Genomic DNA, 24,600 nt, shown 5'->3' on the forward strand with positions numbered 1-24,600 from the left:
ACACTGCATGCTTCATGTCTGATGTATGTGGTCTCTCAGGGATGCTGGCCATTGCTCTCGCTGTATTCTCCAGACGCCTCTCACTTACCCAGAGTGTTCTGTCTGCTCCCCTATCCAAGCTGCTATTCAATCTGACTTCTTCCTTCTTTTTTTGATATTAAGCTGCCTCAGATATTTTGTTATAGTGCTAAAAAGACAATACCAAGGGTTCACAGGGGACAAGTGAAAGGTGCTACAACAAAGGAAAGCCCTAGAAATGCACAAAAATGACAGTACCTAGTAGAGCCAGCTCTCAAGGAGCCCTAAGAGACTAGATAGGAGAATCCTAGGCTAATAAACCCTCAAATAATCAACAAATTGCATTTGCTCCTATTACCTTTTTTTGGACTTTGAGTACATTGGGGGGGGGGGAGTTCCAGGGAGACATCACACAGTGTGATAAAAGAAATTAATTATACTCAGAAGGTTGACCTCAGGCTGGGAAGAGGAAAAAGAGTGTTGGTCCAGATAAATCCCGACCAGGGATCTCCTCCCAGCCAGTCCCTTCCCAGCCAGGCATCCTGGGCATGCCCAGGGGTGAGCTTCGGTTCCTTCCCCAGTGAAATGAGATTACCACATGCAGCAGAACTGCTGGAAAGTATGTGCTGTATGTAGTAGAGTGTCTAGTATATTACCTGGCATATAATAAAATTTTTGTGACTGGAAGTTGTTTTTAGTGTTATTTTTGACTCGAAGTCCTACTACCTTTTCCTTTGGAATGTTGTTGTGTAGCACATTTCAGAACACATAACTTATTTATGACATGAAATACAAAATCAGCCCTAATGCTTTGTAAATATTCTGCAAAATTCCCATCTTGGAGGTTATCTTTTAAAATTTGGTTATGAAGGAATCTTTTCCCACTGAACACAATTCAGAGCTTCCAGAATTTGAGACAAGGGCCAGCTCTTTCTCTAACTCCTAGCTGATTTTCCATCAAATCACTATTTTCATCCCCACCCAAGATCTTGTTCAGAGCTGTCCAAAAGACATGAGAGCTAATTCAACTGAAATTTTCTTCTGGTGGAATTAGTTAGTCTAGGCATCATTCCACATGCTTATCTATCTGGAAGCAGTTACTTAGAAAATCTTTGCAGATGCTGGATAGGAACTATCTGGTCTTTGCACCGTGTTAAAAAACACTCAGTACACCTTTCATAACTGCTGCTTCATGCAACATCTACAAGGAGTTACACAGAGTGTTATTCAATTCCTAATGGAGTGGCCCCTTCCTCAACCAAGCTTCATCACACAGAACTCCCACAGAAGGAAACAGTTTTCTTTAGCCTCAAAATGCCTTGACTCAGGGCATTTATACTCTACGATCCCAACTTGGAACGCCAGCTGCTCACCCTTCCTTGACTGGTTCTTTCTGTCTCAGAAGGCATCTCACTGTCTTTCTCTGATGATGGCTGTTGTTGGGCTCTACCTTTCCCCCCTGCTAGGGTAGGTGAGACCCATCCCAGTAACTCCACTCCTAGCAGGGGGACTTCCATAGAGCAGATGGTCAACACATGTTTGGGGAAGAAATAAGCCAGTGGACAAGAGTTCTGTTTATTACAATTTAATTTTCACCTTAATAAGCTATTAAGCTCTAGATAACTATCTTTTTAATCTTGCAGAATAAAACATGGAAAAGGTTAATGAATGAAAACACCAGCACTTAACTTTTTGCTACGTTCTTTTACATTTCCAAGGACATGTCCACTCTACTGCCACAGAATCTTGTCCCAAATTATAAACAAGATGAGTGTTTCCCAAATTGTTTTACAAAGTAGTAAAAACTTTAGTTGTCTATTATGAATAAGCAGTAATAAATGTATGAGCAATTTAATTAACATTGATTCAGAAGCTAAAATATCTAATATAAAGAAGAATAAATCCCTAAAACTTCCATTGAGAACAGTAAAACAAAGACATGATACAATTTGTTCCTTCTAGTTCTAGCTGATCTAATACTGAACGCTGAGTTCTCCATTAACGTGAAGAGTAAAGAATCTGACTGACATTACTTATGGTAGGCAATGTTGCTGCTGTCACTAGAACTTGGACTAGCTATGGCACAAGCATCTGCTGCAGCAATTCTGGCACGCTCTCTCTCTTGCTCATCTCTCAAAGCCTCTTCATACCATATTGGGAAGGCTCTTGGATCACTCTCATTAATCTCAGCCAAAAACTTCAAAAGATTCATCTTTCTAATTTCAGCGTGGGCCCTTGGACCCCATAGGAACTGGAAACGCGGAGGATCACTGTTGGGCACCTGATGACACTCTAAGTACCCTTCCTGCACCCAATCTTCAGTGAGGAGCTTCCCAGGCTCCCCATAGATGTAGTGCCACTCGCCAAAAGACAACCCCATCCCAATCATCACATTCCAGATCTCTTCCTCAGGGGCACAATTGCCATTCATGTAAATGACGCTCAGGATAAGTATCAGGAGGCCAGTCTTGGGCATACCCTGAACATCACTAAGCATTCCATCATAAGTGAGGCCCAGGGAGATAGCAAGGGCATAGGAGTGGACAGTGGGGTCCACTTCCCTAACATCAATGCCAAAGACGAGCTTCATACACTCAGATGCTTCATCAAAGATCACTTGGAAGTGATCTTGGTAATGCGGAATCACACACATCAGTATTTCTTCCTTGCTGGTGGGTGTATTTATCTGATATTTGTGGAGAAAAAACTCCACCAAATCAGACACCTTTGCGTCTCTCTCATGTCTGGGAAAAGCCTCAGGATCTCCCATAGCCTGTGAGGTGCTAGGGCCCTCATCATTTTGGCTGCTGGCACCCTCACTGGATTGGCTCTGTGGAGTGCAGGTCATCACAGCAGAAGAGGAGCAGGCCTCCTGAGGACTCAGAGCAACACTCTGAGTGCTATCACCAACCAAATTTTCCTCTGGAATACTTGACAATGGAGGATTCTGAGAGGAGGATGTAGAAGAGGAAGAAGAGCAGGGAAAAGAAGAGGAACACGTGGAGGATGAAGAAGAATCCTTGCACTGTGCCTGAAGATCTTCTTTAAGCACATTACGTCGGCGCTTTGGAGCTCGAGGCATGATGACTCTGGTTGAAGCAAACAGGCAGAAGAAATGGCAGCAGCTGGGTGAATGGAACCCACAGACCTAAGGAAGAAAAGGGAGCATGTGAGTGTACCCGTGGAGAACGGCAATCTTGGCGGTGCTGTCAAAGGGCCATTTAGGACTGCTCTCTGAGTGCTAGTACACTAGGGCCTCAAGGGGCTTTCATTCTGCTTCTGAAAGTTCCATTCCATGGAATACTACACAACCACTAAAAAGAATGAAATTCTACCATTTGCTACAAAGTGGTCTTTTTTTATATATTTTATTTTATTTTATTACATTGTATTATGTGACACAGTTTCATAGGTACTGGGATGCCCCCCCACCCCTCCCCACACCCTCCCCCCATGTTAGATTACTCCACCTTGTTACATAACCATAGTTCAAGTTCAGTTGAGATTCCCTCACTGCAAGCATATACCAAACATAGAGTCCAGCATCTTATTGTCCGGCCTAGTTCAACAGCTTCTTAGGGAGATCCTTCCAATATACCATCAGCAAAAATTTACATCATTATGGAATTAGTTGGCATAGTAATGAGTAGCCAATATGTTAAAAGTAAATGCGGGTTCCCAGCCACCTTCTGTGACCACCTCATTGACATTTCAATTTTAGTTTATACACAACTTATAACATAACATACATAGCATTACATGTTTTACATAACATCATATCATCTTAAATTAAGGCAAACATGTGGTATCTAACCTTTTGGGATTGGCTCATTTCCCTTAGCATTATGGTTTCCAGTTTGGCCCATTTGGCCACAAAGAACTGCATTTTGTTTTTTTTAATAGCTGAGTAGTATTCCATGGAGTAGATGAACCATAGCTTTCTTATCCAATCCTCTGCTGATGGGCATTTTGGTTGCTTCCATGTTTTTGCAATTACTGATTGTGCTGCTATGAACATAGGAGTACATGTTGGTTTCTCATAAAACAGGTGATTTGGATATATTCCTAGGAGTGCTATTGCTGGATCATACGGTATGTTGATTTTAAGTTGTTTGAATGTTCTCCATACCGATTTCCATACAGGCTGTACCAACCTGCATTCCCACCAGCAGTGGAGTAGGGTTCCCTTTTCTCCACAGCCTCGCCAACATGTGTTATTGGTGCTTTTTTTCATGTGGGCCAATCTTACTGGCATTAGGTGGTACCTCATTGATGTTTTAATTTGGATTTCCCTTATTGCCAGGGAATTTGAGCATTTTTTTCATATGCTTATTTGCCATTTGGGTTTGTTCCTTTGTGAAATGTCTGCCCATTTCCCGTGCCCATTTCTTGAGTGGCTTATTTGTTTTGGTATTTTGGTTGTTTTGTAGCTCTTTGTATATTCTGGAGATTAACCCTCTATCCCCTATGTAGTGCTCGAAGATCTTCTCCCATTCTGTGGGTTTCTTTTTTACTTTGTTGATTATGTCCCTTGCTGTGCAGAAGCTTCTTAGTTTGATGAGGTCCCATTTGTTTATTCTGGTCTTGATTTCTATTGCTTTTGGTGTCCTTCTTAGGAAGTAGGGACCTACCCCTAGATCTTGCAAAGTATTTCCAACATTTTCTTCCAAAAGTTTGAAGGTTTCTGGATGTAGGTTTAGATCTTTCATCCATTTAGATTTGATTTTAGTGTATGGTGAGAGATGTGGGTCTATCTTTTTGTTTCTGCAGGTTATCAACCAGTTGTCCCAACAGCATTTATTGAACAGACCTTCCCATTTGCCTGGATTGTCGTTTGTCTTTTTGTTGAAGATTATTTGGCTGTATCTGTGTGGGTTCCCTTCTGGTGTTTCTATTCTGCTCCATTGATCTTCCTCTCTATCTTTGTGCCAGTACCAGGCTGTTTTGATAACCACTGCCCTATAGTATTTCCAGAGGTCCGGAATTGTGATTCCTCCTGCTAACTTCCTGTTCTTCAGGATGGTTCTAGCTATTCGTGGTCTTAACTGGAGACCAATTTTCTCAGTGAAACAGGCCAATCCCAAAGACATACACCACATGTTCTCTCTGATACAAGGCAACCTTCATGTAAAATATAAAACAGATATATCAGTGAACTAGTATATGCATAAATTCTCATAGAAGAACTGTATAATGGAAACTAGCATTCCACAGAGTGAAGATATGTTGCAGTATGCATCTTTACCTCTAAATAAAAAGAAGGGTCCCAATTAAACTGTTAAATATACCTTGACAATGGTATACTAGATTTTCTATCATTTTATATGCCTTAGATGTCATGTTAGACTTAAATTACAGAATCTTTGATTTGTGACTGCTGTTGAAGGACTATACCACTGTAATAATAAATTAGAAAAAAAGTGGCATACGGAGAATGGATGAGGGGAAGGGGAGGTTCCCTATACCTGCAAAACTGTTTTATGGGAAATGATAACAATAAAAATGAAAAAAAAGAAACATGCATATGAAAAATGGAAAGAGGTGTGTTAGCAGAGAGGGAGACTGCAGGGATGACGGTGAAGGTGGGTGGGAGGAGTCAGGCACTACGGGGTCCCCTCTTCTGGTGGTAGACCTAGGTCTTCATTCAGGGGATCTACCTTACCTTGAAGCCTTGAAGTGCCTTGGCCTTGTCTTCTCTGTGTTTTGCAAACACTGCCTCAGACAAGTCTTTCACCAGCAGGTTCCTGGAGCTCCTGTAAGAATTCAGGAGATCCTAGAGTTTAGTTGCTGGGTCAACAAGTTAAGAGAGCGTGGAAGGATCTGAGACAAAGTGGAAGTTCCATATTTCACTCATTAGGGTTCTCAATTTCCACTGCCTAGGACCTGGACTCTAACCCTCTACAAACCTAATGGAAAATCTCCAACAGCAGGAGTTCAGCTCCCTGAGAGGCAAGCAAAAGCAGTGAAGAGTCGCACATCTGGCCAGATTTGGCAAAGCCTTACCAGGAAGATAGCAAGAAGACAACAGCAGGAACCAGCATGTAGTGAACAAGAAAAGCCAATGCCTGTGGCACCTGCATATCTTATGGACAGCAATTTGCACCCCAGCTGCTCTATAGCTGATCCAGCTCTTTGCTATCAGCCTAGGAAAGAAGTTGAAGACGGCACAATTGTCTGGGTTCCTGCTGTCTATCTGGCAAACCCAGATGAAGCTCCGAGCTCCTGGCTATAGCCTGGCCCAGCCCTATGATTGTGGCCATCTCAAGAATGAGCCATCAGATGAAAGCTACACCTGTATCTTTCTATGTATTCTCTCTTTCAAATAAACCTTTAAAAATAATGTAAAAAGAACAGTTTTCATGTATTTCACAGGTACAGGTTCTAAGGTACAGGTCCTCCTTCTTCTCTCTCCCTCAATCTCCCATCTTCCTATTTTTTTCTTTCATTTTCACAAATACATAATTTCAGCCCATGCTATAATCACGGGCTGAACGCACCACTAACCATAATCTCTAAAAGTAAAAAAATGTAAGGACGACAGTTCCCCAGGAGTATAATCTTGTGATAAATATTTTTTAAAGTGGTGTGGGGGAGAGACCAGTGTTGTGGCATTGAGGGTAAAGCTGCTACCTGCAACACCAGCATCACAAATATGCAGAGGTCCAGGTCGAGCTGCTCTGCTTGCTATCCACTTCCCTGCTATTGGCCTGGGTAAAGCAGTGGAAGGCAGCTGAAGTATCTGGGAGCTCTGCCACTCTTAAAACCCAGATGAAGCTCCTGGCTCCTGGCTTCAGGTCTGGCCCAGTGTCAGGTTTTTGTGCCCACTTGGGGAATTAATCAGAGGATGGAAGATTCTATTTTCTCTCTGTAATTTTCAAATAAATAAATAAATACGTTTTCTTTACAAAAGTTTAAAACAATTTAAAAAGACAAGGGCAGCAAACTGTCTCTATGTGTGTCTCTCTATAACTCTTTCAAATAAATAAATAGACTTCAAAATTGAAACATAAACAATGAGGACTCATTGTATGCAGTCCATCTATATTGAGATATGGGTCCCACAATCATAACTTCTATATTGGTTGGGCCTGAAGTAACTCTCTCTGTTGATCTAAGATAATTAATTTAAGCATATTTTCATGAGATGCAAAATGAAGAGTTGAGTCAGCCAACATGTTTCATATCTTCTCACAGCTTACAGAAAGGTAGGGTGGGGCAGAGATTTCCCCCTCCACCATGTAGAGGAATATTCCCTGAGTCCTCAGCCTAAGACATGGTACCAGCTGGAAACCACTATGCCTTGTGAAATAAGGCAATCCCCAAAAGACAAATATCATTTGTTTTCTCTGATATGTGATGAATAATGCACAAAGCACAATGTGTACATGCACACACACATTTCAGTTCTACAATTGGAAGCAATGTATACATCTTTACTCCTGATCATCAGTTTTATTCCCATTTATATAAACGATTAAACTTCTAGATTATGTTACTATATTTTTAACATTTCCTATACTTACCATGTCACGATATACTTATATTTCAGAAATTTAAGCTTAACTACACTATTATAATAATTTGAGAACAAATAATAGGAGATTGCAGGGAGAGAGAGGGAAGGAGAGGGACGAACTCCTATGGCTACAAATCTGTATCGTGGGGGAAAAAGCAACTAATTAAGAAATGAAGTGACATAACCTGAGACTCTTGCCTTTGCTGACTTCTGGTCAGGTGCAGAGGTTTCCCTGTGATGACACAGTCAGCCCAATCAGATAAAGGCTCATCTCCTTGCCACCATCAGGCTGAAGCAAGATAGCATCTCGAGCTAAAATTTCTGCCTGGGGCATCTCAGCAATGGACAGAGGACTTTCAGCAGTGTCCCTCAGAATATTCATATTTATTCCTGAGAGGAAGTAAATCCCTCACCTACATTAACTTTGTATCACTCCCTCTGAGCAATGCCTGCTTTCCTAACAACCTTCCCCTACTCACAACTGAGGCAAAAGTGCACACATCCTTATCAGGGCCCTCTGGGACTTGCAATCAACAACCTTTACATTATGTGGGATTTTTCTTTCTGGGTAGGAGTACAAATTGCACCTAAAAGATCTATATTTGGGGCTGGTACCATGGGTCCACGGACTAATTCTTCGTGTGCAAGCACCAGCATTCCATATGGGTACAGGTCCGAGTCCTGGCGGCTCCACTTCCCACCCAGCTCCCTGCCTGTGGCCTGGGAAAGCAGTCGAAGACGGCCCAAAGCTTTGGGACCCTGCATCCATGTGGGAGACCTGGAAGAAGCTCCTGGCTGCAAATTGGCTCAGCTTCGGCAATTGCGGCCATTTTGGGAGGGAGCCAGCCAATGCAAGGTCTTCCTCTCTGTAGCTTCTTCTCCCTGGAATTCCGCCTTTATAATAAAAAACATATCTTTTAAATATATCTCTCTTTTTTAAAATTACTTTTGTATTCCAGGCAGAACCTGGGACTCCTCCCTCTTCTAACATGAGTCCACTCCCCTCAGTCCAAATTCCTCCTCTTTCTGAGATCCTTAGGCAAAATGTTTAGCTAGGTGTCCTTCTTAGCTGACCGTGGGCACACAGCATGTTTGTATGGGGTCCCTCCCTCTGAGGCCACACCCCGACTAGTCCTGGCCGGACCTGTGCCTCTCTCAGCTAATGTGACGCGGCACTTTTTAGACTGCAGCAAAAATCTTCCTCAGATTCCAGAAGACAAGTTGAGGAACTACTGAGTCTGAAAGGTATTTCCAAACTTTGCACAGCAGACAGCAGGGGTGGGACAGGAGAACCCTACCTTCACTTCTTCTCCCTCTGATGAGTTGATATCCAGCACGTAAGAAAGATCTTCTGCTTCCTCCTGTTTCCAAAATGGCAGTCAGGGAATACCCACATCCGGTTAGATGCCCCGGGGTCTCTCAAGACTGACAGCAGGGGCACTTTCTGTTCTACAGCGGTTTTAGAATTGAAGGTCTTCTCCAGTCTCCCTCAGGACCCTAGCTTTGATCTCTGGGTTAGAGTATTCGTAAGAAACTCGTTCCACTGGCCTTCTCAGTCTGGCGAAACTAGCAGCCGCCATGTAAGGCTGTAATTCCTGGAAATTTCTGAGCACTGAGGATCAGGAATCCTCGCAGTTCACACTTTTGGCAAGGTCCAGAATCTCTTCCTCTGTTGATCTGAGGACATACCCTCAGATGGCTACCCAGAGTTCTGCTTCATTACTTTGGCCAGAGAGACAAGCATCAACGATTTTATCATCTGTTGCAGTGATTTTCATGTTTTAGGACCGATTTTTTTTTACAGGCGTATTGATTTTTATTGGACAGTAAGATATACAGAGAGGAGAGATAGAGGGGAAGATCTTACATCCACTGATTCATTTTCCAAGTAGCCACAACGGCTGGAGCTGAGTCGACCTGAAGCCAGGAGCCAGGAACTTCTTCAGGCTCTCCCATGCAGGTGCAGGGTCCCAAGGCTTTGGGCCATCCTCCACTGCTTTCCCAGGCCACAAGCAGGGAGCTGGGTGGGAAGTGGAACAGCCGGAGGAACTGGTTCCCATATGAGATCCCAGTGCGTGCAGGGGAAGGATTATGCAATTGAGCCATTGCACTGGACCCGCGATTGTCATGTTTTTACCTTCATTCACAATTAAAGCATAGCTTTTGTATCTATACAAAGTGTGTGTTTTAGAATATATGTAAATTTCATGAAGAAATACCTACCCTGACTATGTGGGATTCACTCTTGACTCTAATGTTTAATTTATTCACTGTCTTATTATTTTTTTAAAAGGTCGTTAATCAGTTAGATGCTATCAGGTGGTGTTTAACACAGACTGGAATCCCGCTTTGTTGGCGGCCCTGATGCTTGCTACAAGGGCAATTGCGGTGTGAGACGTTGTCTCAGGTTGTGCAGTGAAGTGCATGTAAAAGTTAAGACCTGCCGTCCTTGTCCAGACCCTCCCAAACTTGCCTACGTTTCCGCTATCACAAACTCCAGGGACAGTTTAACACAGTCTGCAGGCTCTTCCAGGGCTTTCTCATGCTTGCTGGGATTTTGCTGTCATTTTTTTCCTGTGTTCACATTTTTAGTTTGTTTTCCTCCTTTCTTGTATAGCTTCTGAGGGTGGATTTTTGAGTAGCAGTATACATTTGGCACTCATCTTGGCCTACAAGTAATTCATTAACATTCTAAATAATTTGAGAATTATGGACATCTTCATAGTGTTCCTTTTTAAAATGAATATTCTGCTCATGCTGTGTTTAATTGGAACTTTTGTCACTTGACTATATCAGCAAAATTTATTGTTTTCTCCACTAAAAATGCTTTTGATTTTTGTTAGGATTTCTCTTAGGTAATTTTTGGATTTTGTTGTTCTTGCGAAGGGGATATTTTCTGTCAAATGTAATTTATTGTTGCTTTTTTGACTAGTCTCTTGATTTTGCTAAAGTGAACATCAATAAAAATTTTCTGACATCCTCTGTTCATTTAAATGATCCTTTGAATTTCTTTAAAGATAATCTTGCAACCAAATTTTATCTCATTCTCCTCAACATTGATCTCATTTACTGTGCCATCCACTGCTCAGATTATGTAATTCTGCTAACACTTCACATAAAAGGGTGTTTGCTATAGATTTTAGGAAATGTAAATTCTGTTCTAGTGTCAATGTTTGCTTTCAATATACCTGCATGGATTTTTATTTTCAAATATTTATGTATTTACCCACTATGGCGGTAAAGTGTTCTTTCTCCTCTCACTTATTTACAGGGAAGTATAGCTAAAAGCATTTTCTCATCTTCAGAATTATTTATTTTTATTTGAAAGGCAGATTTTTATAGACACAGAAGGAGAGAGAGAGGAAGAGAGGTCTTTCATCCACTGGTTCACTCCCCTACGGGCTGCTACAGCCAAAGCTTGGCTGGTCCAACGCTCAAGGCCAGGAGCTTAGTGCGGATCTCCCTCATGGGTGCAAGGTGGCAAGGCTTTACATCATCTCCTGCTGTTTCCCAGGCAGTAAGTAAGGAGCTGGATCAAAACTGGAGCAGCCATGACACAAACCACAGTCCTATGGATGCTGGCACCACAGGGCACATAATTAATCTGGTGTATCACCACACTGGTCCAGCTGAAAGTATTTTTTGAAGTTTTGTTATACATTAATTTCTTGGATATAACCTGTTTTTTCATTTGCTATGTTGAATGCATATTACATTATTTACAATATGTTTTTATGTGATGTAGCTTGGTTCAAGTGTTATTTTTTGATGTGATCTCATCTATTATTGCAACCATGAATACTAGCTTAACAAAATGAATAATTACCCCAAATTTCATATGCTTTGGAAGACTTTACATAATATGCTGACTTGTTTTGTCCCAACCATTTGCTCTAACTAGCCTCTAAAATTACCTTGTCTTAGAACATTTGTTAGTGGTTTGAATTTAAATACAATTTCAGTTTCCATCATTTGATAAAACCATTAAGTGGTGAGTTTTACTGAGAGCATCAAATTTAATGGCATGGTATGTATTTAAAATTTATTTAAAAATTTAAAGGATTTATTTATTTTATTTTAAAGGCAGTGACAAACAGTCGGAGAGACAGAGAAGAAGAGGACTTCCATCTGCTGCCTCACTTCCCTAGTGGTCATAACAGTTAGGTCTGGGCCAAACAGAAGTCAGGAGCCAGAACCCCCACCTTGGTCTCTATTATGGATGACAGGGGCCCAAGTACTTGGGCCATCTACCTCTGCCTTTCCACATAAAAAATTAGTAGGAAGCAGTATTGCAGGCACAGTAGTTCTATATGGCATGTCAGCATTACAAGTGGTAGCTTAACTTGCTGTGCTACAACACTGGGCACTAAAAAAATTTTTATTACAGAATTGTTACCTACTTTCATCTCCTGCCACTATAACAATTTGAAGCATACAGGACTCTGCATGTCTTTACTTCCAAGTGTTTTGTTTGTTTTTAGAAAAGTTAACTTGTTTATGAATATGATTATCATTTTTTAATCCCTAAAAAATTAAATAAGGAATCATAAAATGCCTATTTTCACGTCTTCTACTTGGCAGAAACATAATTCAAGAAATCAGTTTCTTTGAATCAGTATCCAAATATGGCCTTATAATTCCAATCATTTGTCTTCCTCGAGTCCTTTGTAATCCCTCATGAAATCACTTGTGGTTCTCCTTGTAAAAAACAGAAACACAGAACAAGTAGATATTCTGTTCTGGTCAGATACCCATTGTTTGGATTTTGTTGTATTTAGTACTTGTGCCTCTTAAGATTTCCACAGCTTTTTGTGAGACTGAAAATGCTCCAGGCTCAGAATTACATTTTTTAATCCAGTCCTAGAATCAGCCATTTCCCAGTGGAGTCCTAATTCCTTTTCCAGAAAGATTATTTTAGAAACCTAGATGTCTGCATTAGATATGTCTGTTCCTACTGGAGAGTTCTGATTTATAGATTCTCTCAGCTCATAGAGCAATGAATATATGCATATATGAATACATTCCTATACATGAGAATAACCTGTCTCTATTAAGCTAAACATGAGTTCATAATGATATCTTTAATCCACTACCATAAAGAAACAGGCAAGCCCAGTCCTTGCTTAATGAATTGCTCAATTCCAGCACACATACATATAGTGGTTTCAGAATCATTAACGTATTCTAAGGAAACAGCTCTGTCAACTGGAGTCTAGCACTTCCATGCAGTTTCTTCTGACTTCAGCCTTACAGTATTCATCTCCAAGTTCTTACAACCTTTAGTGAAGTTCGTATCTTATCATGAAATATCCTTATCTCCTAAATTCTTTTTTCTTTTTTTTTTTAAAGATTTATTATTATTGGAAAGCCGGATATACAGAGAGGAGGAGAGACAGAGAGGAAGATCTTCCATCCGATGATTCACTCCCCAAGTGAGCCGCAATGGGCCGGTGCTGTGCCGATCCAAAGCCGGGAACCTGGAACCTCTTCCAGGTCTCCCACGTGGGTGCAGGGTCCCAAAGCTTTGGGCTGTCCTCAACTGCTTTCCCAGGCCACAAGCAGGGAGCTGGATGGGAAGTGGAGCTGCCGGGATTAGAACTGGCGCCCATATGGGATCCCGGTGCGTTCAAGGTGAGGACTTTAGCCACTAGGCTGGCTACGCCTCCGGGCCCGTAAATTATTTTTTCAAGCATTAACTTTCTCTCTTGGTGCTTTAAAGTTTTATGATTTTTGATGACTGTATACGTGCCATGTATGGATCATGACAATTTGCTAAAATGATACATTCACCATCTCAATAAACACCCTATTATTAACCTATTTATACTACTCTGCATGTGTTTACAATCTGTTTTTTTCTCTTTCTAGAAGGTCACATAAATAAAATCCTATACTCTGTTCCCACTGACTAATTTGATTTGACAGCGCGAGATTACAAGTTATTCATGTTTTCTATGCTGTTTTTCTCATTCTTTTGTTGATGAATAATGTGCTGCTGTAAGGTTGTGTTACAGTTCATCATTTATCTCTTAAGGATTAGCTTGCTTACTTGCAAGGTTTTATAATAATCAAATAGGCAGCATAAACATATATGTGTGGATTTAAAATGTTCATATCTTTCAGTTAAATTTCCAGAGTGTTCTTTCTGTGTCTGTGGTGAGACTAAATATAGTTCTTTTTTTTTTATCCATTTTATTGTATTGTTGACAATCTTTACATAGTTAACTATAGTTGGAGGAAAAACAAGAAAAAGAAAAAAAAAGGTTCAGGGGGATAGGGAGGTGGGCAATGCTATTATGTCCATATTGTTTCCATCATGTATCTGAGGTAAAGGGGGATATTGAGGGAGAAGCCCCACCTGGTTTCCCGCCCACCCCAAGTCCTGGATGTGGGGCATGCTCTGAGATATGTGCTCAAGTGGAGTTAATAGTTCTCCAGTTATGAGTCACTGCCAGTTTCGCTCGATGAGGTGGTCCACTGATTGATATGGTCCATCATGAAGTCTCCATTTGTCCCATATTTCGCTGCCAACATGTAGCTGAGATGAATGATTGGTCCTATTCTGTCTTCTGTCTTTTCTTGGTTAGAATTCTGAGTCCAGCAGTTCAAGTGGGGAGATCTCCAAAGATACTTTGAGGTATTCCCAGATTAGTTTCTTGTATGTTCTAGCAAGCACAGGGCCCGGCACAGTCCATTACCCTGATCAGCTGGTGGTTGCAATTGCTGTGTTGGTTCTGTTTTCAGTCCCGAGTTGCACTGGAACCAATGGGTGTTGCAGTCCAGTCTGGTTCGGCCCTTACATCAACCAGTGGGAGCTGCAGCCTAGTTGGGGCGACCCACAATAACCCCCACCAGACCGCCCCCTACCCTGGTTTGCCAGTATGTGTAGCAGAAGACCAATCTGTCCCCCATCCCATTTGGCTCTGGTACTTGTCGATGGGTATTGAAGCTTAGTTTTATCTAACCAACTCAACCATCCAGCCCTCACAGATATTGTTGAGTACCTCTCTATCTAGCCATCCCAGCCCCCGTCCTAGTTTTCATGCCCTCCCACGGGAATAGTGACCCAAGAAGGGGGAACCCACTTTTTCCCTCCCGGGTCTCTCTGTCCCGGTTTATGCACTCTTTAGGTGGTCCTGTGATTTGACTCGACAGAATTAGTCCCCAGTGCCAGCCTCTGCCAGCTGATGCTGTGGCCCTGATCTAGTCCACATGCAGTGCACAGGTGTTGTAGCCTTGCTTAGTCGTGTCTGTCTCTATCCCAGCCCACGATCTCCAGTGGGAGTGGCTGTCCAGCGAGGGGACCAGCCCCTTAACCCCCCCGCCAGCTCTGCCCCTCCCTTCCTGGATCTCATGTGTGCTGGATGGGTGCTGCATTCATATCCAGTACAGGCAACCACGCCCTGGCGTTCCATAATGTGTACTGGTTTTGTCGCAACCAAACCCGGCCCATTCCACACTCTGTTCTGGTGATCGGATTTGTCAGAGGATGACATGAACTGATTCAGCCTGGTCTGCTCCTGACCCATGCCGAATGCATGCCAGTGGGAAACCTTCCATGGCCTATTCTGGGCTGTTTCCAATCATGCTTCTCGCGCTTACCTGCAGGGACTGTGTCCTGCCAGAGGAGTTGCCCAGGCTCCTCCATCAGAACCCCTCCCAATGCCAGATTTTGCGCTTGCCAGGGGGTTCTTGAGCCAACCCTACTCAGTTCACCTCCTGTCCTAGCAGGAACAGTGGCTTTTCCTGGCTGGCTTTCACCCCATTCTGACTCTTGTTGTTGGATGTTTCAGCCCAGCCATGGCTCGTCCATACTCACATACAGCTCACACATGGCTCAGAAGGGGATCGAGACCCAGCCTAGTCAGTCCCACATCTACCCTGTTTCTCCATAACACCAGATGGTGCTGGGATCTGAACCGGCCTGGTGCATCCAATCCCAGCCCACACTAGTGCCTCGGGTGACTGCAGCTGTTTCCTAGATAGAACGCAGCCCCCATTCCAGCACATACACCCCTTGGTGGGAACCTCATCCCAGCTGTGGCATCCCAGATTGGGACCGTTCCTAGCCGTAAATCACGCACCTGCACGTGGTTGCTCCGAGGAACATTAGGTGCTAGCCTGCTAGACAAGCCGGAGCTTATCTTTTACTTGATAGGTGTTCAAAGCTCAGCATTATTAAGGGATTGGAAGTTCTTCAAAGGAAGAGTTACTGGCATTGGGAATCTTTAGGATTGACTCAGATCCCAGAAACAGTGGGGTCACTCTAGAGCTATCTCAGCAGCAATTCAGACGTCCAATACCCCAGAGTTCCCTGGCCGGGCGGCCAGCAGGCACAGCCTGGCGCGAAATGGCGCACTGGCCGTCCGGGCCCAGCCCGCCATGAGCCATGGGCACATGGCGGACTGGGTTTGGGATCCGAGCTAGACGTCCTCTCCCGCAGCCCTCGGCTCGCCTCTGGCAGCCGGAGGTGTAATCCTGCAGGCCCAAGGTTGCGCCCCTCCCCAATCCTGTTCACCACCCAATGAGGGTGGTGGGTGGGCCCAGGACATGCCCAGTCACGGAGGCCTCCCCCCTCGGCGTACTCACCCCAGAAGGAAGCAGGCCCCGCACCCAGGCATGTCCGGGCCCAGCCCGCCATGAGCCATGGGCACATGGCGGACTGGGTTCGGGATCCGAGCTAGACGTCCTCTCCCGCAGCCCTCGGCTCGCCTCTGGCAGCCGGAGGTGTAATCCTGCAGGCCCAAGGTTTAAATATAGTTCTTTAAAGACAACTTTCTTTCTTTCTTTCTCTTTCTTTCTCTCTTTCAAGGGCAGAAAGAGAGAGACAGAGAGCAAGAGCGAGCGAGAGAGAAACAGAGAGGCAGAGAGACAGAAAGCTTTCACTTAATCCACTTCCAAAATAGCTGTTGGATCAGGCTGAAACCAGGAGTCAAGAGCTCCATTCTGATCTCCCATATGGGTGGCAGGGACTCAAGTGCTTTGAGCCATCATCTGCTGCTTCCTAGATGCCTTAGCAGGTTCTGGATGGGAAGCAGCATGCCAGGCCTGGAATAGGCACTCTGATATCATATTCTGGCTTCTTTGCAAGTGACAGCTTAACTCTGACATCACAATGCCCACCCCTGTTTAGTAGTTCTTTAAAAATTAACGGACCATTTTCCAAAGTGGCTGTGCTATTTTACATTCATATCAGCAACAAATGAGAGTTTTTGCTCTGCATTCTTAGTAACAACTGGATTTGCAATTTGTTCTCTTTTAAACATTCCACTAGGTGTATGGTCATATTTCACTATTTAATTTACATTCCTGTAATATCAAATTATATTCAGTATCTTTCTATGCTTATTTGCCACCTGTATACCTTCTTTATTGAGGTGTCTTTATATTCTGCGCTCAGTGTCTGGGTGAGTTGTTTCTTTTCTATATGTGAGCTTAAGACTTATTTTTATTTTACCAAAATGTTAGATTGGTGTTTTGCATCTGTTTTTTCATTCTCTGTGGCTCCTCTTCTCATTCTTCTTGGAATATGTTTCACAGTGCACATTTTCAAAAACCATATTCAGCTGACCAAATTTTTTTTCATGGATCTGAACACGCATTACTCAATCTAAGGTCATATAAATTTCTTTTATGTTTTCAATTTTTTTTAGTTTTTGCATTTTACACTTACATCAACAAGCAATTTTGTGTTAGTTTTTGTGAGAACTCTAAAATTTTATGTAGATTTCTTTTTCTTTCTCAACCCTTGTCTATACTCTTGAGAAACAGTGGATTTTCTACTTACTACTTGTTGAATTTTTATTTATTGGAGTGTCAAGTTTGTAATTTTAAAGAAAATTGGAAGTATGTCCTTGCAAAAATTAAAATAGAAGTAAGAAGAAAAACAGAAGGTAGAAGTAGACGGAGAGCAAGTAAGGTAAAACATATCTTTCTGCGCTTAAATCATACATGTCAAATACATTAAAATTTATCTCTTTTCATAAATAAAATTGAAAGCTCCTTTTAACATTGATTTTGTATTTTTTTCAGGAATCAGCTGAGTATGGATAATAGGTCTATTTCTGGTCACTAGTCTATTTTATTAATCTACACTTCTGTTCTTTAACTACTCCAGTGCTACATGTTGGCTATTCTAAGACATGCTTTTCCATAGAAGATAGACAATCAGTTTGTTAACATCTAGAAAATACTTGCTGAAAATTGCCTTGGTATTATATTGAATCTTTAGAACACTTTAGGGGAAACTGACAGCGATTTTTTTTTTTTGTCTTTCAACCTACAGGCATGGGATAATTTACATCACACAGATCAAAGAACACTTACTATGTCACAACAAAAAGCAAGGGATGATAGCATTCCAAACAAACAAAGCAGGACCCAGTGCCAAAACACCAAAGAATTATAAAAGACATAGCCCTCTAAAGCAACATAGTAAACAACTGATAAGTCAGCACCCAAATGACAAATATACTTGCCCTGATCTGTGATAACTAATATACAGAATACAAAAAATATATATATAAGCAGAAGCCATGAGACCAGAAATTTTTCATTCTCATACTGGTTCATCCTCTGCCTCCTCCGATTCGTGACTGTTCCATTTAAGTACTTACATAAATTTTTAATTCAGTTTTTTTTCCTTACTATGAGTATGGGAGGTAAAAACTTTCAAGCAGTGTAAATGAGAGCAGAAATTAAATATTATATTTTTAATTTAAAAAATCAAACTTCATTTTGACAATTAAAAAATAGAACCACAAAATCACTCTTGCAGAAACCTGTAGCCACTAGCAAGTTTTTATTTTCCACAGATTACTATAACTGCAGCTTGTAGCTTAATTCAAGGAAATGAGACTGGAGACTCATGCCAGACCAAAAAATTATCAGCCCCAGTTATAAGCAACTGCCTAGGTTGTTTTGTATCTAGGCAACTGTTACACTGCTGGGAGAGAAGACACCAATAGCTGTGGTGCATTCTGGGTCTGGTTAATTACACCTCTTTGTTAACTATACCAGTGTGTCAGCATAGTTTCATATTCTATTCTTTTTTTTTAATGGGGTGGGGGGAAGAGGAAACTGAGGACCCACCATGCAACTGTATCTGCATGCCAGCCAGGGTTACTCCACCACTACTGCCACTGCCATGTGCACAGGGGGTGGGGCTGCGCATTGCTCAGGGCTGTGGACTGCTGTAGGTTTCATTAAGGACTAGTTTGACATGTGTAAAATGATTTCTGGGGGCTTCCATGGATCAAGCCACTGTACCTATCTATAGGTAATCGAGGGAGCCGAGCTGGGGTGTATCAGAAGACAGAATCTGGAGGCCTCCCTGGGTCAAAGCACCTGCACATGCACATGAGAGCCGGAGCTGGGGGCAAACCAGGCCAGTCTGGGTCTCAGCAACCTCCAGTGCTGAAAGCCATGTTTGCAGGGGTGGGGAGGTCTTGTAGGGGTTCTTTGGGGTCCTACACTGAGTCACAGAACCCACCAAAACACACAAGAGCTGGGGCTAGGAGCAGGTTGGGCCAGACTAGGCCTCCGCACCCAGCAAGAGCCAAAACTTGGGATGGGCCAGGCCAGGCTAGGCTGCAGTGCCCACTGGAGAGCGCCAGGGCTGGGGCTGGTCACCTTGGGCAGGGTGGCAGCATTCCCTGACACACACAGGAACCAGGGATGGGGAAGGGATTGGTAGGCGATCCTTGGGGACACCTCTGCTAGGCTGTAGCACTAAGGTTGAGGGACCCAGAACAAGTGCAACACCTCTGCTAGGCTGTAGCACTAAGGCATGAGAGACCCAGAACAAGTGGAGGGCTGGGCTAGGCTAGGCTACAGCACCCACTGGTTCACATGAGAGTGAAGCTGGGGGCAGACGGACTAGGCAGCTGCACCCACTGGTGTGTGTGTTGGCTGGTACAGGGGGTGCACTGAGCCCGACCATACAGCAGCTGGAACACTCACGGAAGTAAGTCTTTGTGCCTCCCAGGTGAGGCTTCTTAGGGGTTCCCTAATTAGGCTGTTGCACTCTATCTCTGACCTCAGAGAAAAGCACATAAACATGGTCTACCTCCAAAGCACATATTGCAAGATTGGGCCATCTCAGTTGCAGTCCCTCATGCAAGGATGGAGAACATACCCAGATGAGAATGAAAGACAAGACAGCCAGCTCATCTAAGCCCACACAAGACTTCAAGTACTTCATCAAAAGATGAAAAGGACAGGTTGAACAACACTCCAGGCCGGGCTCTACAATAGGCACATAGGTCTGTGGAAGCACTGAGATTGACAAAGACAACGAACAGGCCTTCAAAAGAATGTCTCAGCTCTGTTGTAATGAAGCTGACAAATTCTCAGAACAATCACAACAATCAAGAGCACTCAAGTAACACCCTTGGAACATTGTCCCTCACATCGGGCTTCAAAGGTGCTATCAAATGACTGTCTCCATCCTTGGGCACTGATGTAGAGTGACAGCAAAGAGTGGCAGCCAGCAAAGAGTGGCACACTTTCTCCTGACCGTCCCCCTCCACAAGCCACTCCTCCCCCACCCCTGCAGACACAGGAGGGAAACAGAAGCCATTTATCTCACCCTCCCCCTGCAACCCTCTCCACCTAATGGGAACCCCTCATAGGTCTGCAATCACATCACTTTTGTAATAAATATTAAATAAAAAATTTTAAATTTCTAAAAAAACAAATCTAGAATTTTGCTGTGCCCCTCTAGTGTGTTCATAGGGGACATTTTGACTTTAATACTTATTTCTATTCTTTTCTTTTTACAGAGTCTGTAACTACAGTTACTTTGCATATATACTACCTTTTACATACATGACTACATACATAGAATGACTTCAGAGTAATGGAACATGTATAGGTTAAAAACATGTGGATTTAATAATTGTACTATGAAATTATTTTCTAGAATATTTCCCTTTAATATAATTGTTGATGTATTTTGTTTACAGATCTTCCATCGCATGCTTTTTCTTTCTCATGTCCATGTAAGTTTTGATTTCTTAGTATTTGTAGAGGTTTGTGATACTGTCTCTAATACCTATTTTCATATACTTACTGGTAATTTATATGTCTTTGAAAAATGTCTGGCTTTTGTGGGGACAGGGTGAGGAATGTATACTACTTATGTCTAAATTAGATTATTTGTTAGTGCCTTTCTATTTTTGCTTTAAAGTTGTTGCAGTTCTTTATATATTCTGCTTATTAATCCCTTATAGATAATATAACTTAAAGATATCTTCTTTCATTCTATAGGTTGCTTCCTCACTCTGTTGATTATTTCTTTTGCTGTGCTACAAGCCGTAGTTTGAAGAAATTCTCTTGATCTATTTTCCCTCGTTTTGTTTTGTTGTTATTGTTTTTCTATTAGGGTTTGATCCCAAAAAGCCTTTGCCCATTCCAATGCTGTGAAGCAGTTCCCTGTGTTGTCTTCCAAGGGTTCAAGTGCTTGTGGGTTTTTCAGTATGGATGTGAATTATTGTTTGATGTGATTTGCTTTTAGTCTAAAGAATTTCCTTTAATGTTTTTGTGAGGTATGTCTCTCAGGAATACAATCTTTCATTTTATTTTAACTTGGGACTGTTCTTGTTTCAGCTTTATTTATAAAGCTGCCTTTGCTGCATGTAAGATTCTTGTTCAACCTTTTTCTTCCAATCATTAAAAATATCTATCATACGATCGCCACTGTTTCTGGAGAAAAGTTTGTTATGGAAATTATTAATGTTGTCTTAGAAATGACAAGTCATTTTACTCTTGTTGCCTCTAAGATGTTGCACCAGGTACCAGCACTGTGGTGTGAGTTAAGCAATGGTGTGTGATATTGGCATCCCATATGAGTGCCAAGTTAAAGCTTTGGCTTCTCCACTTCTCATCGAGCTCCATGCAAATGAACTTGGGAAAGTTAGAAGGTGCTCCAAATACTTTGGCTCCTGCCACCTGAGTGGAAGACCCAAATGCTATCTCATGTTCCTGGCTTTGGCCTGGCGCAGCTCTCACAGTTACATCCATTTGGGGAGCAAAGCACTGGAGAAAATTAGTCTCTCACTCTCTTTCAAATTTCACATAAACAAATAAATCTTTTTTTTTTTTTTTTTTTTTTTTTTTTAAAGATTTTATTATTATTGGAAAGCCGGATATACAGAGAGGAGGAGAGACAGAGAAGAAGATCTTCCATCCGATGTTTCACTCCCCAAGTGAGCCGCAACGGGCCTGTACGCGCTGATCCGAAGCCGGGAACCAGGAACCTCCTCCGGGTCTCCCACGCGGGTGCAGTGTCCCAAAGCCCTGGGCCGTCCTCGACTGCTTTCCCAGGCCACAAGCATGGAGCTGGACGGGAAGTGGAGCCGCCGGGACCAGAACCGACGCCCATATGGGATCCCGGGGCTTTCAAGGCGAGGACTTTTAGCCACTAGGCCACGCCGCCGGGCCCAACAAATAAATCTTTAATAGAAGAGGATGTGGCAGTGGAATTCACTCTTAAAAGAAGATTTGTTTTTTCATGTTGCAGTCCTCGTTTGTACTATGATGTGTCTAATAGTAAATGTTATTGTCTTTAACTTAGTCAATGAGTTAAAAATCCTGGGTGTGTAAATTATCTTTTTTTTTATCAAACCTGTGCCTGTGTGACTAGCAATATCATATTTCTCTGCGATTCCATTCAGTTTCTGCTTTTTTCCTGTGTTCTTCTGATTGCACAATCTTTATTGATCTTTATTTAAACTTCAACATACATTATTCTGTCAACTTTTTAAAGAGTTAATTTTTATTTACTGAAAAGCCTGCATTAGAGAGGGCAAGAAAGATCTTCCCTTCACTGGTTTACTCCTCAAATGGTCACAACAGCCTAGGCTAGACCAGGCCAAAGCCAGGAGAACTGACGTTCTTCTGGATCTCCCATGTCAGTGTAAAGGCTCAAGCATTAGGAACATCCTTTGCTATGTTCCCAGGCACATTATCAGAGAGCCGGGTTGGAGGTAGAGCTGCTGGTTCTCTAACTGGTGCCAATATGGTATACAGACATGGTAGACAGAGGCTTAATTTGCAATGCCACAACTATGACCCACTTTCTGTTATTTAAAATCACTTACTGTTGTGTAGTGAATTTTTCATTTAAGCTTGTAATCTTTCAATTCAGAATTTCCATTTAGCTCTTTTTGATATAATTTCTATCTCTTTTTAATATTCCCTATTTGATGAAACGTTGTCGTTATATGCTCAAGTCTTTAAACATGTTTTCCCTTAGTTCTATGAAAATATTTACAATGATTTCTTTGAAGTCTTTATCTGCCTTTTAAATGACTGGTAATTTCTGTGAAAAAGGAACATTTTAGAAAATATATTTCATCAGCTCTTGGAAAGGCCCTCCCATTCCAGAGTTTGTAATTTTCAGCTATTTGTTCACTTGTTCAATGACTAGCTGAAGTATTTTAGTTACACCTGTTTCCCCCACACTCTGAACTTTAGGGAATTGTTGTTTGGAGTGCACAATTTTTGGCATTTGCACAGGCACCATGTGTGACAGTGATTTTACCATGGCTTTCTTTGACCCTCTCTTTCCCTGACCAAATCCAGCTTTTAAAGACCAGTAATTGCCTGTCATTAGCTCAGACCATTTTCAGCAGTGGCCTTGAACACAAATAGCTCTGTTGATTGACCAATGAAACGTGAACTCATCACAGTAATAATTTTTGAGTTCAGTATTTGAAATTTAGCCTGAATCAGGATGAGTCTTTATTATCATTTTCCCTAGTTCTTCCCTGTAAGTTAATTGGCATATGGCTTAATTTATATCTACAAATGTATATTGATATTCTGCTCTTAAAGGATTTTATCACAACCTCTATTATTTTGGAGAATTCCCTTAAGCTTGGAGTTCTCCATCCAGCACATCAAATGTTGCCAGGTCCTTTTTAAAAAGATTTATTTATTTTTATTAGAAGGGAAGATTTACAGAGAAGGAGAAACAGAGAAAAAGAACTTCCATCCGCATATTCACTCCAAAAATGGCTATGATGTCCAGAGCTGAACTGATGCAAAGCCAGGAACCAGGAGCTTCCTCCAGGTCTCCCACACGGTTGCAGGGTCCAAAGAAATTGGCCCATCCTCTGCTGTTCTCCCAGGCCACAAGCAGGGATCCAGGTAGAACGTGGAGCAGCTGGGACACAAACTGGAGCCCATACGGAATGCAATGTTTGGAGGTGGTGGGTTAGCAGTTGAGCCAACGCACAGGTCCTTTTGCAGGAATCTCAGTGATCTCTGTTCATGTACTTTGTTTCTCCCTCTGGTCAGTTTCTGAGCCATACTTCTGAAACTGGAGACAGAGCCATTAGATGATTTTACTTCCCTAAGTGATAGCCCTGCTTTGTGCTTGTTGTGCCTGTGGAGGAAGATGAGTCAGTAAACTCAGCTATGTTTTACTTGCTTATCCTAGCATTGGAATTATTTTACGAAAAAGGTTGGTACCAATCAAGCCCCAGTACACCCATTACACTGTGTGCAAGACAGCATTTTCATCCCACAAGTGCAGGCTGAAAATAAAAAGAAACTCTGTGCATTAGTTAAAGTTTTCTAGGACTTTGGGTCTGGAATAGGCAGCTTTGGGGCAATGAGAAACGGTGATATCCTGCTCCTCCAGGGAAAACACCACATCCATCAGATGGGATCTGGGGGAAAATGGGCTCTATATTCTTGTCTGCCATCCCTTTGGAGTGGAATTCCCCTCACATTGTGATGGAGGAAGGACTGAAGGAAGTGAATTATAATGTAAACATGCCAGACTCTCACTGTTCCGACGGAACATAAGTTTTAATACTGTCTTCTTTGATATGGAAGTGTAGATGCATACTACATTTTAGCTTCATATATGTATATGATAGTCACAGTCTTACTATACATTCTCTTAAATGAAAAACCAGAAAGCAAAGTTAACAATGGGAAGAAAAATATAAAATTTACAACAACACGGGGTTAAATAGCATGCTACTGAATGACCAATGTGTCACTAAAGAAATGAAAAAAAAAAAAAAAAAAAAACACAGACTTTCCTGAAACAA

The 24,600-nt window shown here is 42.2% G+C and overlaps 1 protein-coding gene across 2 annotated transcripts in view; it reads right to left on the reverse strand.

Annotated features, from left to right (window-relative positions):
- Positions 1 to 1,756: 1,756 nt before the first annotated feature.
- Positions 1,757 to 24,600, reverse strand: part of MAGEA10 (MAGE family member A10) — a 39,602-nt gene continuing 16,758 nt past the window's right edge. The window contains exons 1-3 of one of the 2 annotated variants that reach the window (XM_058658673.1): positions 6,649 to 6,812; positions 5,681 to 5,771; positions 1,757 to 3,166 (exon numbers count right to left, since the gene is read on the reverse strand). In XM_058658673.1, coding sequence (XP_058514656.1) covers positions 2,048 to 3,100 — 1,053 coding nt within the window. In that variant the 5' untranslated portion in view covers positions 3,101 to 3,166; positions 5,681 to 5,771; positions 6,649 to 6,812 and the 3' untranslated portion in view covers positions 1,757 to 2,047. Of the gene's footprint in view, positions 3,167 to 5,680; positions 5,772 to 6,648; positions 6,813 to 24,600 lie in introns of those variants that run through there. The other variant, XM_004598556.2, reaches the window with a different exon arrangement.

The sequence above is a fragment of the Ochotona princeps genome, chromosome X (assembly GCF_030435755.1).
Source record: "Ochotona princeps isolate mOchPri1 chromosome X, mOchPri1.hap1, whole genome shotgun sequence".
NCBI classification, from domain to species: domain Eukaryota; kingdom Metazoa; phylum Chordata; class Mammalia; order Lagomorpha; family Ochotonidae; genus Ochotona; species Ochotona princeps.